The sequence below is a fragment of the Erythrolamprus reginae genome, chromosome 1 (genome assembly GCF_031021105.1).
Source record: "Erythrolamprus reginae isolate rEryReg1 chromosome 1, rEryReg1.hap1, whole genome shotgun sequence".
Lineage (NCBI taxonomy): Eukaryota > Metazoa > Chordata > Lepidosauria > Squamata > Dipsadidae > Erythrolamprus > Erythrolamprus reginae.
The window spans coordinates 35,122,207-35,134,912 of record NC_091950.1 but is presented as its reverse complement, the minus strand read 5'-3'; the positions used below and the strand labels follow the sequence as shown (position 1 = coordinate 35,134,912).

Here is a 12,706-nt window from a genome sequence, read left to right as displayed (position 1 = left end):
CTAGGTGAGACCTGAATGTTTGAATGTTAGTAATAGGGTTATTGACTGTTTTTATATTTTATTTTTGATACTGTAATTTTTACATTGTTTATATGTTGTTAGCCACCCAGAGTCCACTGGAGTTCGGCGGCATACAAATCTTGTTAAACAGTAGATAGCAGTGGCATGTCCGGAGCCTTAATGCGGGAGTGGAGTGCCCCTCTACTTGCCTTTGTGCTTTGATACTTGATATTGTGCAGATATCAAATGAATAATAAATAAGGCAATTGACAAAGTTGACCATAGCCACCGTCATGATAACATGCTATAATGTGAAATGGATGGTCTTGTTACCAGATGGATTTAGTTGGTCAAACAATATGGATCTATGTCTACATTCAAGGAGGTGTGTAGTGAGGTATTCCAAGGTTCTGCCCTGGACTTACTTAAGTTCAACATTATGAATATGATTTCAACAAGAAAGATAGGATGCTTATCACATTTGCATATAACAAAAAAAAATGGGAGAGTTGGCTGACACTACAGAAAATAGTCTTGAGAAGAATCTTGATATCTAATAATATGCATAATTCTCAGCAGTAAGAAATGTAATGTAATATTTCTGCATTTTGGTAAGAAAACTAGATATCCTCAGATACAAAGTATGTGGCTTAGGAGTAGTAGTTAGGGGAGGATGTATAAGAATAATCACATAAATTGTTTTTCTCAGTTTGCCTTATTGTCTTTCTCTTCAAAAACACAAGGCCTGGGATATCACCACAAGGACCTTTGCTTATACAAACCACACAGTTCTTCCTGAAGCTCTCGAACGCTGGCCAGTCGAACTGGTGGAGAAGCTGCTTCCAAGACACTTGCAGATTATCTATGAAATCAATCAGAGGCATTTGGATGTAAGTAGGCTTTCATTAAACCTTCTCTGACAGCTCTTAATTTTCTAGATGAATTTAAGAAAAGGTAAAGCAGGAGTCTCCAAATTCGGCCATTTTAAGACTTGTGGACTTCAACTCCCAGAATTCTTCAGCCAGCAAAGCAAAGCTGGCTGGGGAATTCTGAGAGTTGAAGTCCACAAGTCTTAAAGTGACTGAATTTGGACACCCTTGAGGTAAAGGAACGGTTTTATAAAAACTGACTCCTCCCCCAAGTCCCTTTTCAAGCTGGAAAAGTTGGGTTGAGCTTTTGATTCAGTCAAGAAATCTCTGTTCTGGTAGCCATGTTGAAATGGAAAAAAGTTCTCCCAGTAGCATAGCATTTGCCTTTAAAATGTGGTTAGTCCAAGGATCCTTTCTTGCTAAAATCCAAGATTGAATTGGATAATTGAGAATGCACTTGAACAGGATTAACTGATGTTGCTTTTCACCTTCACACATATTCAGAAAATCAGAGCCCTGTTTCCCACGGATGTTGACCGCCTCAGGCGGATGTCCTTGATTGAAGAAGAAGGGGTCAAGCGCATTAACATGGCCCACCTTTGCATTGTTGGCTCTCACGCTGTGAATGGAGTTGCAAAGATTCACTCAGATATCATCAAATCTCGAGTGTGAGTAGTGGTGTGTGTTTTATTTGTGTAGAGCAACCTGGGATAATTTACTTTTACTTTTGCCAACAGAAAAGTTTTTGATTTGATTTAGACTTCTGAATGTTCTACTGTGGGATCAAGTTTGAGATTTAGGCTGAATTCTGGGTGCCACTAAGTTTGTGCTAATATATAATTTTGTTCGTTGCTTCGATAATTTTCTACCTTCCCAAACTCTGTATTCTATCTGGGGACAGCAATTTCATTGTCTTAAATCTGTGATTTGTTTCCAACTAACTTTTGACCTCTGGATCCAAAAATAACCACAGTTTTTTCTATCACGTCAACTTTTTAAGCTACAGGATACCCTCAAAAGTCATACAAATTGTGCATATAAACGAAAGGAAAGTAAAAACTTACCAAATATACTGTTTACAAAGAATAATTTTATTTATACAAAGGCTGTAATAGTTACTGCAAGTTAAATTGTATTCACACAAATAGTAGTTTTTTTAAATCAAATGGTAATTGAACTTATTAAGGTAAAAAAATTTGCTTATACCTTTTCTGGAGTATTTAATTCTCACTTGATGCTCCAACAATAGTCAGCCATCATATGTACATCCCATCTACCTTGATACCGTGCCTCCATGAACTTCAAATCTTGGTGGATTTGCTCACCCTCCTCATCACTGACTGCACCAAGATTTTCCAGGAAGTTAGCAAGATGGCTATATAAAAAATGCAATTTGATGCTCATGTTGCAACCTCATAATTATCATAAGGTGTAGAGAAAAACTTGATGTGGTAAAAGAAAACTAACTACAGTTTTGAAACCAGCATGCCTAATTAACTATAAAAAAGCTCAAAAATCAAACTCAACAGAAATTGTATTACAAATTGTTCCCCAGTGAATTAAATTCTTGACTATTGCCATAAACATTCCTTGCTGACAGACAAATTTCCTCAAAGTTACCTCATCTCTAGTATTTTGACACCTTCATTTTCAATTTACTTCAGAGTTTGTGGGGAGTATCACAATTAAACGTCCATACGAATAATTTTAGGCATTTATATTCACTATTAAGATTCACTATTAAGGGCCACTTTTGTTCTTCTGTAATGAACTGGATATTCAACATACTTTACATAGTTACTGAATTAACCCATTTTCAGTGTACCTACAATATACTGAATCATATTCTATTCAAGGTTAAAAACGAAGACTCTGCATGTATTCCCATTAAATCTGCTAGTTCTTTATTTAAATGACCTAATTAATCAGATCACGTGAACATAAACATTAATTGTGAAATGATTTTGTGCTACATATAACATAAAGACACAAAAACAGGATGCTGTTGCTTTCAGACTCGCTATTTATGCAAAAATTAAGTTTATTTTTTTAAAAGTGTGGGGTAGTTGTTGTTGTTGTTATTATTATTATTATTATTTATTAGTCTTGTATGCCGCCCATCTCCAAGAACTCGGTATTATACAATTATATACAATTAGTATTAATTGAAAATTTAAAAAGATTGGATGGCCAATGTTTTCCGGCACATCTGTTTTAACTAGTAAATCTTGAGGGTTTTCCATGAACATATTCTTATTTTTTGTTCAGGTTCAAGGACTTTGCAGAATTGGAGCCAGAAAAATTTCAGAATAAAACAAATGGGATCACTCCTCGTCGTTGGCTCCTGCTTTGCAACCCAGGACTTGCAGAATTAATTGCAGAGGTAAAAAAAATGTTGTTGTTCTGCTTAGCAAAATGATTGTTGTAATAATTCGTACGTGCTTTTTTTTTTTTTAAATGTTTTTAAATCGTTCCTGATGTATAATCAGGCCGTTTCCATTTCCTTTCAAAGCTCTGAAAACACTTTGTAAGTAGGATATATGCTTCTGCTGACTACTCGTCCGCTATCGTTCTGGTTAAATATATTTTTAGGTGTCTGTGGAGATTCTCAGTCATACAAGTCATGGTTGTCCCTAGAGCAGTGATTTTCAACCTTTTTTGAGCCGCGGCACATTTTTTACATTTACGAAACCCTGGGGCACATTGAGCGGGCGGGGGGGGGGGGCTAAAAAAAAGTTTGGACAAAAAAATTCTCTCTCTCTCTTCCTCCCCTTCGCTCTATTTCTTTCTCCCTCCCTCTTTCTCTCCCTTCCTTCCTCTTTCTCTCTCTCTCTCTCCATCCCTCTTTCTTTCTCTTCCTTTCTCTTTTTTGCTCTCTTTCTCTCCCTCCCTACGTCCCTCTGTCTCTCTCTCTCTCCTTCCCTCCCTCTGTTTCTCTCTCTCTCTCTTGCTTTCTTTCTCTTGCTTGCTTTCTCTCTCTTTCTCTCTTTCTCTCTTTCTTTCTCTTGTTCTCTTTCTCTCTCTTGCTTTCTTTCTCTCTTTTGCTTTCTTTCTCTCTGAGCTTCGCGGCACACCTGATCATGTCTCATGGCACACTAGTGTGCCACGGCACACTGGTTGAAAAACACTGCCTAGAGTGCTTTTTCAAAAGGCAACTTGGACTTCATTTTTCCTTGAAGATGCTTCGCTCCTCATCCAAGAAGCTTCTTCAGTTCTGACTCAATGGTGGAGGATGGAAGGATTGCAGTCATCTGGTTGTTTGCACTCTAAGAGTCATTGAGGCCACTCAGAGGTTTATCTGTGCCCTCCGGGCCCCTTGAATAGTTCAGATTAGTGTGGAACCTTCTTGGAACTGCTGAAAGGACTGTGGTATAAACAGGATATAGATGGTGGCGTTTCCTTCCCCTTCGTTGACAGAGGGTGTAATCAGGAATTTTGCTTCTGCGCCCATGCAGGTAGCAAAATCATGCACGGAGACACAGGTGCGCCCGTGTTCTGGCGAGTTTTTTTGCTTTAGTGCATGCAACATGGGTACACCTGCATCTCCGTGTGCGATTTTGCTACCTACCTGGGCGCAGAAGCATAATTCTGCTCCAACTCACAGTACCTCCAGAGCTGCGAATGTGAGCCCAATTAAGCGTTTTGGCTAGCAGCCCACTCATGGCTGTAATGTAGATCTGTGATTTTCAACCTTTTTTGAGCCACGGCACATTTTTTACATTTGCAAAATCCTGGGGCACACCACCAACCAAAATGACACAAAATGACACTGTAATACAGTGTTTCCCAACCTTGGCAACTTGAAGATATTTGGACTTCAGCTCCCAGAATTCCCCAGCCAGCATTCGCTGGCTGGGGAATTCTGGGAGTTGAAGTCCAAATATCTTCAAGTTGCCAAGGTTGGGAAACACTGCTCTAATAGATAACATTGTGATGCATTGTATATCACCCTCTGTGGGGGCCTCTTATAAAAAGAAAAAGGTCAAATATCTATATACACCATCAGGATAGACATAACTAGCTGAGCCTGAGACTTCATCTAGCGGTGGCAACATTTACCTCCAGTCCTGACCAGGATTAGAAATCAGAGTAGCAGCTTCAACTACTTGCCGCAGCTACACAATGACAAGTGCATGGCAGCCCGGGGACCTTCCTGAGTGTGGATGAGAAGCGGCCTGCTATTGGTTCATCACCAGTGGTCGGGATGAATCCTAGAAAGTGATTGGTCAGTGAGCGTTCCCTATGCCTCCACTCTTCCTGTTGCTGATAGCTGGAGGGATTGTGAGAGGAATGTTTATGTTTGGATGGAGGCAGCTGGCTGTAGTTTGGGGACCCATGTTTAATTTTCCCACGGCACACCTGACCATGTCTCACGGCACACTAGGGTGCCACGGCACACTGGTTGAAAAACATTGATGTAGATGACCTCTTTGACTTCTTTTTCAAACCAGTGGTCCTACCTGTCCAGAATGTGGACTTGGCTGTCTTCAAAAGAAAGGTCTTTGTCCTTCATCTTTGGGTAAAAAAGCACCTTTGGGACAATCTTTGTAGGTCTTTGTACCATTTCACAACCTGCAGAACTTGTTGAATCATAAAAGGAAAGATGGCGGGTTCTCTCGAGTGTGCTTGGTTGGTTTTTGCAGACATTTCATTACCCAACAAAGTAATGTCATCCTCCATCATCCAGGTATTGATAATGTTACCTGTTGGGCAATGAAGGGCCGTTCTTCTTACCTGCTACCAGAGCTCCCTCGGATCTGCATGAGCAAGCCAAATCTCACGCAAGAACGTGGACGAGAGCGAGATTTCACCTATTTTCGCCTATATTTTCGCATACAAATCTAATAAATAAAAAAAATAATAAAATATTTTTTTTGCTTTCATGATTGCACGGAAGCAAAAAATCAGTGATAATAGCCAAAATCTCGCTCTCGTGCTCATTGTCATGTGAGATTTGGCTTGTTGCGCATGTGCAGATGCCAAATCCCACATGGGATGCATTGGGGGGGGCGCAGCTGCGCACGCATCTGGGATTTTCCTACCGGAGCTGCGCACCTGGAAGCACCGGCTACTGTCCGTCAGTGCTGTTGGGTGATGAACGTAACCTCAGAGAGAATGAAGGATTTCACAGTTCAACCCTGAGCCTAAAGTAGCAAGGCTGGCTGAGGAATCCTGGGAGTTGAAGTCCACAAGTCTTAAAGTTGCCAGGTTGGAGACCCCTGGCCTAAAGTATCTTTGAGAGATCGGTATGCTTAGATTTATTTGCAGAAAAAAACAATTGCTGCCAACCTGCCTTCCATTGAGGATCTATATACTGCACGAATCAAAAAGAGGGCGGGGAAAATATTTACTGACCCCCCACATCCTGGATACAAACTGTTCCAACTCCTACCCTCAAAACATCGCTACAGAGCACTGCACACCAAGACAACTAGACACAAGAACAGCTTTTTCCCCGAACGCCATCACTCTACTAAACAAATAATTATCTCAACACTGTCAGACTTTTTACTAAATCTGCACTTCTATTCTACTAGTTTTTCTCATCATTCCTATCATCCTTTTCCTCCCACTTAGGACTGTATGACTGTAACTTGTTGCTTGTATCCTAAGATTTTTATTAATATTGATTGTTTCTTCATTGCTTATTTGACCCCTATGACAATCATTAAGTGTTGGACCACATGATTCTTGACAAATGTATCTTTTTCTTTTATGTACGCTGAGAGCATATGCACCAAGACAAATTCCTTGTGTGTCCAATCACACTTGGCCAATAAAATTCTATTCTATTCTATTCTATTCTATTCTATTCTATTCTATTCTATTCTATTCTATCTATCTATCTATCTATCTATCTATCTATCTATCTATCTATCTATCTATCTATCTATCTATCTATCTATCTATTTGACTTCTATGCCGCCCAATCCCGAAGGACTCGGGGTGGCTTACAGCAATAATAAAAATACAATAAAATAGATACAAAAGATAAAAGAAGTTGAATATTTCTAAGTCTAATATGTTATAAAACAAAAAAACCCATAAAAATATAAAAGGTAGTCACAGTCATACACATGCACACCATTCATAAAATTGGCCAGCTAGGATGTAAACATTTATGGTGCCCAAGCCTGCAAACACAGCCAGGCCTTCGTGGCCTTACGAAAGGCCAGCAGGGTGAGAGCGGTACGGATATCGGGAAGAAGCTGGTTCCATTCTTTTTTGAGACGATGCATATGTGAAACCTCTTTCATCTTTGTACAGAAAATAGGGGAGGAATACGTGAAGGATTTGAGTCAGCTGACAAAGCTGCATCGGTTTGTGAATGACGATGTTTTCATCAGAGAGGTGGCCAAAGTCAAGCAGGTAAGCGGAACGAAAGGTGGGGTGGCGATTTCCCCTTTGCATTTCCAAAGTGCTGTACAGATAATATTTCATTGCATTTTGTTTATATGTGGCAAATACAAGAAGATTCAAATGACAAATACTGCAGAGCCGAGTGATGGTGAACCTATGGCACAGGTGCCACAAGTGACACGCGGAGCTATATCTGCTGGCACGCTAGCTCAGCTCCAGTGTGCATGTGTGGGGTGGCCAGCTGATTTTTGGCTTGCACAGAGTCTCTGGGAAGGTGTTTTTGGCTTCCAGAGAGCCTCCGTGGGGGTGGAGGAAGGCATTTCTACCCTCCCCCGGCTCCATGGAAGCCTTTGGAGCCTGGGGAGGGCAAAACACGAGCCCACTAGGCCTACCAGAAGTTGGGAGAAAGTCCATTTCCAGCCTCCAGGGGGCCTCCAGGGGGCGGTAGAAGCTGTTTTAGCCTCTACAGCAGTGGTTCTTAACCTTTCTAATGCGCGACCCCATAATACAGTTCCTTGTGTTGTGGTGACCCCCAACCATAGGTCTAGTGCCAATTCTCCCAACAGCTTGAAGCTGATTTGCAGGAAAGTCAGAGGGACACCCCCACTGTAAACGCCTGATTGGTCAGATTGTAAAAATATGTTCCAAGCCGCCAGAATAGAAGCTTTAGTTCTTAACACCAGAGGAAATTGGTCTTTTCCCATGGTCTTAGGTGACCCCTGTGAAATGCTCATTCGACCCCAAAGGGGCCCCAAACCCCACTGCTCTACAGGCATTGAATTATAGATGTCGGCACTCGTGCATGCACGATAGCATGTATGCACAGTCTTTCGGCACCCGAGGAAACAAAGGTTCGCCATCACTGGTATAGACCATCATTTTTATACCCAGCTGCTGTGGCCTAGAGGTGGAGCTCTTGCCTCACAATCAGGAGGTTGTGAGTTTGATCCTAGGTAGAGGCAGATGTAAGGGTCTCCTGCATGGGCAGGGGGGTTGGACTAGATGACCTGCAAGGTCCCTTGCAACTCCGTTAAATCTGAAGTAATGAATCATGCCAGGACCAGCTTAGGCTAAAATAGTGATATAGAGAGCTGAAAGTGATATAGGGAGCTCTCTCTGCTTAAGTAGTTACTTGAACCCAGTACTCTGGGAAATTATTGTGTAGAGAGAGAATTGGGAGATAGATGTATAAAGGTTATCCAGAAAGTAAGGTTAAAAGGCATATAATAATTAAATAATAATAATTTATTAGATTTGTATACCACCCCTCTCCGCAGACTCATAGCTCTCGCAGGGAATGTTCACAGGGGAAGTTAGTATTACTATCATGTAGTGGGAAGCCAGCAGAAGAGAACGAGCAGAGCCAATGGTCAGTAGATTTATTTATTTATTTATTTTAGTTTTATTTATTTATTTTGTCCAATACACAATTTATTTATTTATTTATTTGTTTGTTTGTTTGTTTGTTTGTTTGTTCTATTTTCTATGCCGCCCTTCTCCTTAGACTCAATGAGGGTTTTAGTGGGTATGTATATATATATATACAAAACTATGCGAAACGTCGCATAGACATGCAAAACATTACACAGGGCAAAACCCGAACTCAGAACAATCTACATATATACATATACATACATACATACATACATACATACATACATACATATATATATATATATATATATATGTCACATGTTTAAGCTGAATTTGAAAATTAAGGGAGACTAGGATAGATCTATTTCGGCCTTATTTTGGCCTCATCAGCTAGCCATACCCACTGGGACTTGAACCTGCAACCTTTGCCTTGTAAGGCAGAGAATTATCCTCTAGGCTACAGTATCCAATCCCTTCAGCTCTGTACCAGGGAAGGATTACATTTTGTGTCGAATCACCCTGGTATATTGAAGGAACATCACAGCTCCTTTTTTGCCTCTCGGCCCAACCCAGGGCCATTTCCAAGGCAGTTAATTTTATTGATAGCCGACAATTCTATCTGTATGTGTCACATGTTTAAGCTGAATTTGAAAATTAAGGGAGACTAGGATAGATCTATTTCGGCCTTATTTTGGCCTCATCAGCTAGCCATACCCACTGGGACTTGAACCTGCAACCTTTGCCTTGTAAGGCAGAGAATTATCCTCTAGGCTACAGTATCCAATCCCTTCAGCTCTGTACCAGGGAAGGGTTACATTTTGTGTCGAATCACCCTGGTATATTGAAGGAACATCACAGCTCCTTTTTTGCCTCTCGGCCCAACCCAGGGCCATTTCCAAGGCAGTTAATTTTATTGATAGCCGACAATTCTATTTGTATGTGTCACATGTTTAAGCTGAATTTGAAAATTAAGGGAGACTAGGATAGATCTATTTCGGCCTTATTTTGGCCTCATCAGCTAGCCATACCCACTGTGACTTGAACCTGCAACCTTTGCCTTGTAAGGCAGAGAATATATATATATATATATATATATATATATATATATATATATATATATATATATATATATATATATATATATATATATATACACACACAGTATACACATAGTAAAATACATGATGAAGTTTATAGAGGAGATACTCATAGTAAAATATATCTAAGAAAGAATAGAAAAGAAGGTATAGTAATAGAACATATCAATGAAAGAATAGAAGAAGAGATATAGGAATAGAAGAAAGGAATAGGAGATATAGGAGAGCAATAGGACAGGGGACGGAAGGCACTCTAGTGTACTTGTACTCGCCCCTTACTGACCTCTTAGGAAACTGGATAGGTCAACCATGGATAATCTAAGGGTAAAGTGTTGGGGGTTTGGGGATGATACTATGGAGTCCGGTAATGAGTTCCACGCTTCGAAAACTCGATTACTGAAGTCATATTTTTTACAGTCAAGTTTGGAGCAGTTAATATTAAGTTTAAATCTGTTGTGTGCTCTTGTGTTGTTGTGGTTGAAGCTAAAGTAGTCACCGACAGGCAGGATGTTGCAGCATATGATCTTGTGGGCAATACTTAGATCTTGTTTAAGGCGTCTTAGTTTATTTATTTTATTTATTTCTTTATTTTGTCCAATACACAATGAGGGTTTTAGTGGGTATATATCAATATACACATAGTAAAATACATGATGAAGGTTATAGAGGAGATAATCATAGTAAAATATATCTAAGAAATACAGTAATAGAAAAGAAGATATAGGAATAGAATATATCAATGAAAGAATAGAAGAAGAGATATAGGAATAGAAGAAAGGAATAGGAAATATAGGAGAGCAATAGGACAGGGGACAGAAGGCACTCTAGTGCACTTGTACTCGCCCCTTACTGACCTCTTAGGAAACTGGATAGGTCAACCATGGATAATCTAAGGGTAAAGTGTTGGGGGTTTGGGGATGACACTACGGAGTCCGGTAATGAGTTCCACGCTTCGACAACTCGGTTACTGAAGTCATATTTTTTACAGTCAAGTTTGGAGCAGTTAATATTAAGTTTAAATCTGTTGTGTGCTCTTGTGTTGTTGTGGTTGAAGCTGAAGTAGTCACTGACAGGCAGGACGTTGCAGCATATGATCTTGTGGGCAATACTTAGATCTTGTTTAAGGCGTCTTAGTTCTAAACTTTCTAGGCCCAGGATTGAAAGTCTAGTCTCGTAGGGTACGAGTGGAGGAGTGAAGGGCTCTTCTGGTGAAGTATCTTTGGACATTTTCAAGGGTGTTAAGGTCTGAGATGCGATATGGGTTCCGAACGGATGAGCTGTATTCGAGATCATCAACTGGCGTTGTGGTGAAGGATAGAGAGGAGTGTCTGGGAGATGAAGTCCACAAGTCTTAAAGTTGCCAAGTTTGGGGACCCCTGACCCAGAGCAAAAAAGGGTTTCGGCTGCTTCCATTTTCTTTTCACTTGGTTATAAAAAGAAAAGAATGGTCACACCTCCCTTTCTCTTCACAGGAAAACAAAGTCAAATTTGCCCAGTACCTAGAGCAGGAATATAAAGTGAAGATCAACCCAGCTTCCATCTTTGACGTGCATGTCAAGAGAATTCATGAATACAAGCGGCAGCTCATGAATTGCCTACATGTGATCACCATGTACAACCGTAAGTAAAGTTGTGGCTGGTACATAGCAAACAGAGACACTCTGCTTATAGGTTTTCTGCTTGCATAAATTTAACGGCGCTGCTTTAAAATAGAATCAAACGGTAAACAAAAATACCTCCTCATTTTTAAAGAATTATAATCTGAAACAAAAACTATGCCTGTCCATGGGAATAACAGAACATTTTGGGGTGCTCATTTGGATTAAAGTTGGTTGCCAAATCAGAACCAGAAGCACACAGAGATGACTGGATTCAGCTGGATTCAATAACTTCTTTATAAACACGATAACAGATGAATTCGCAATACCATTATCATTATTTATTATTATTATTATTATTATTATTATTATTATTATTATTATTATTATTTATTAGATTTGTATGCCGTGACTCGGGGCGGCTTAGCAGATTATTTCTTAATAATAATTTCTTAATAATAATAATAATAATAATTATTATTATTATTATTATTATTATTATTATTATTTATTAGATTTGTATGCCACCCCTCTCTGAGGACTCTCCCAGTTTCTTCCAGTAAACACAAGCAGGAGTTAGTTTCATTTCAGCAGAGCAGACAAGCACAGAGTACAGAATGAGCAGTGAGTGGAAAGTGAGCCACGTCCAGCATGGACCCTCAATTTGCAGCTTTCCAGCTCTGGAAAGGCCTACCTTGAGTTGGCTGAGAGTCACCTTGGACTGGCATGACTTGATTCCCATTCCTCCCCCCCCCCATTCCTTCCTACATTCCAAACTCCCCCCCCCTCCCAGTTACTAATGTCAGGCTATCAGCTTGTGATGCAAGGTTAGAAGAATGGCAGCCATGACACTTGAAGAAAATGTTCATAACTTTATCTGAGAATTCCAGAGGTGTCCATCAGCACCCTTAAAGTTGGGAACATCTCGGCAAGAAAGGGCAAAGGAAGCCAAATTGGATGCAGTTGTTCAAGAAAGAGCTGACCTGACATGATGGGTTTCAAAGAAAGCAACCCCAGAGAAGAGGAGAGAAATGAGGGCTGGAAGAGGCAAATATGATTAGCTTACGCCTGGACAGAAGTCAAACTTAGGATCTCTTGTCTTTCTCCTTTGCAGGCATTAAACGAGCTCCAACGAAGCCATTTGTGCCCAGGACTGTGATAATTGGAGGAAAAGTGAGTGATGAATTTGATTCATCTCTTGGGTGTCCTGCAAAACAAATGGCAACATTGCTGGAAATGCCACTTTCTATCTGAATTCTCATTACTAATCTATTTTTAATTACCGTACTCAAATAGGTAGCATTAAGAGAGCATTTCTTGTTTTCTCATCAGGTTAAAAAGTGTGTGCGCTTTAACTCATCGGGTTAAAAAGTGCACTTGTTTATGTACATATGGTCTAGAGTAGATA

At 40.1% G+C, this 12,706-nt stretch overlaps 1 protein-coding gene across 2 annotated transcripts in view; it reads left to right on the top strand.

The window, feature by feature from the left end:
* Window positions 1-12,706, top strand: part of PYGL (glycogen phosphorylase L) — a 63,077-nt gene that overhangs the window by 38,869 nt on the left and 11,502 nt on the right. For both annotated transcript variants that reach the window (XM_070749281.1, XM_070749288.1), the window contains exons 11-16: window positions 744-890; window positions 1,374-1,537; window positions 3,138-3,252; window positions 7,137-7,238; window positions 11,173-11,320; window positions 12,413-12,471. In XM_070749281.1, the coding sequence (XP_070605382.1) occupies window positions 744-890; window positions 1,374-1,537; window positions 3,138-3,252; window positions 7,137-7,238; window positions 11,173-11,320; window positions 12,413-12,471 (735 nt within the window). The remainder of the gene's footprint in view (window positions 1-743; window positions 891-1,373; window positions 1,538-3,137; window positions 3,253-7,136; window positions 7,239-11,172; window positions 11,321-12,412; window positions 12,472-12,706) is intronic.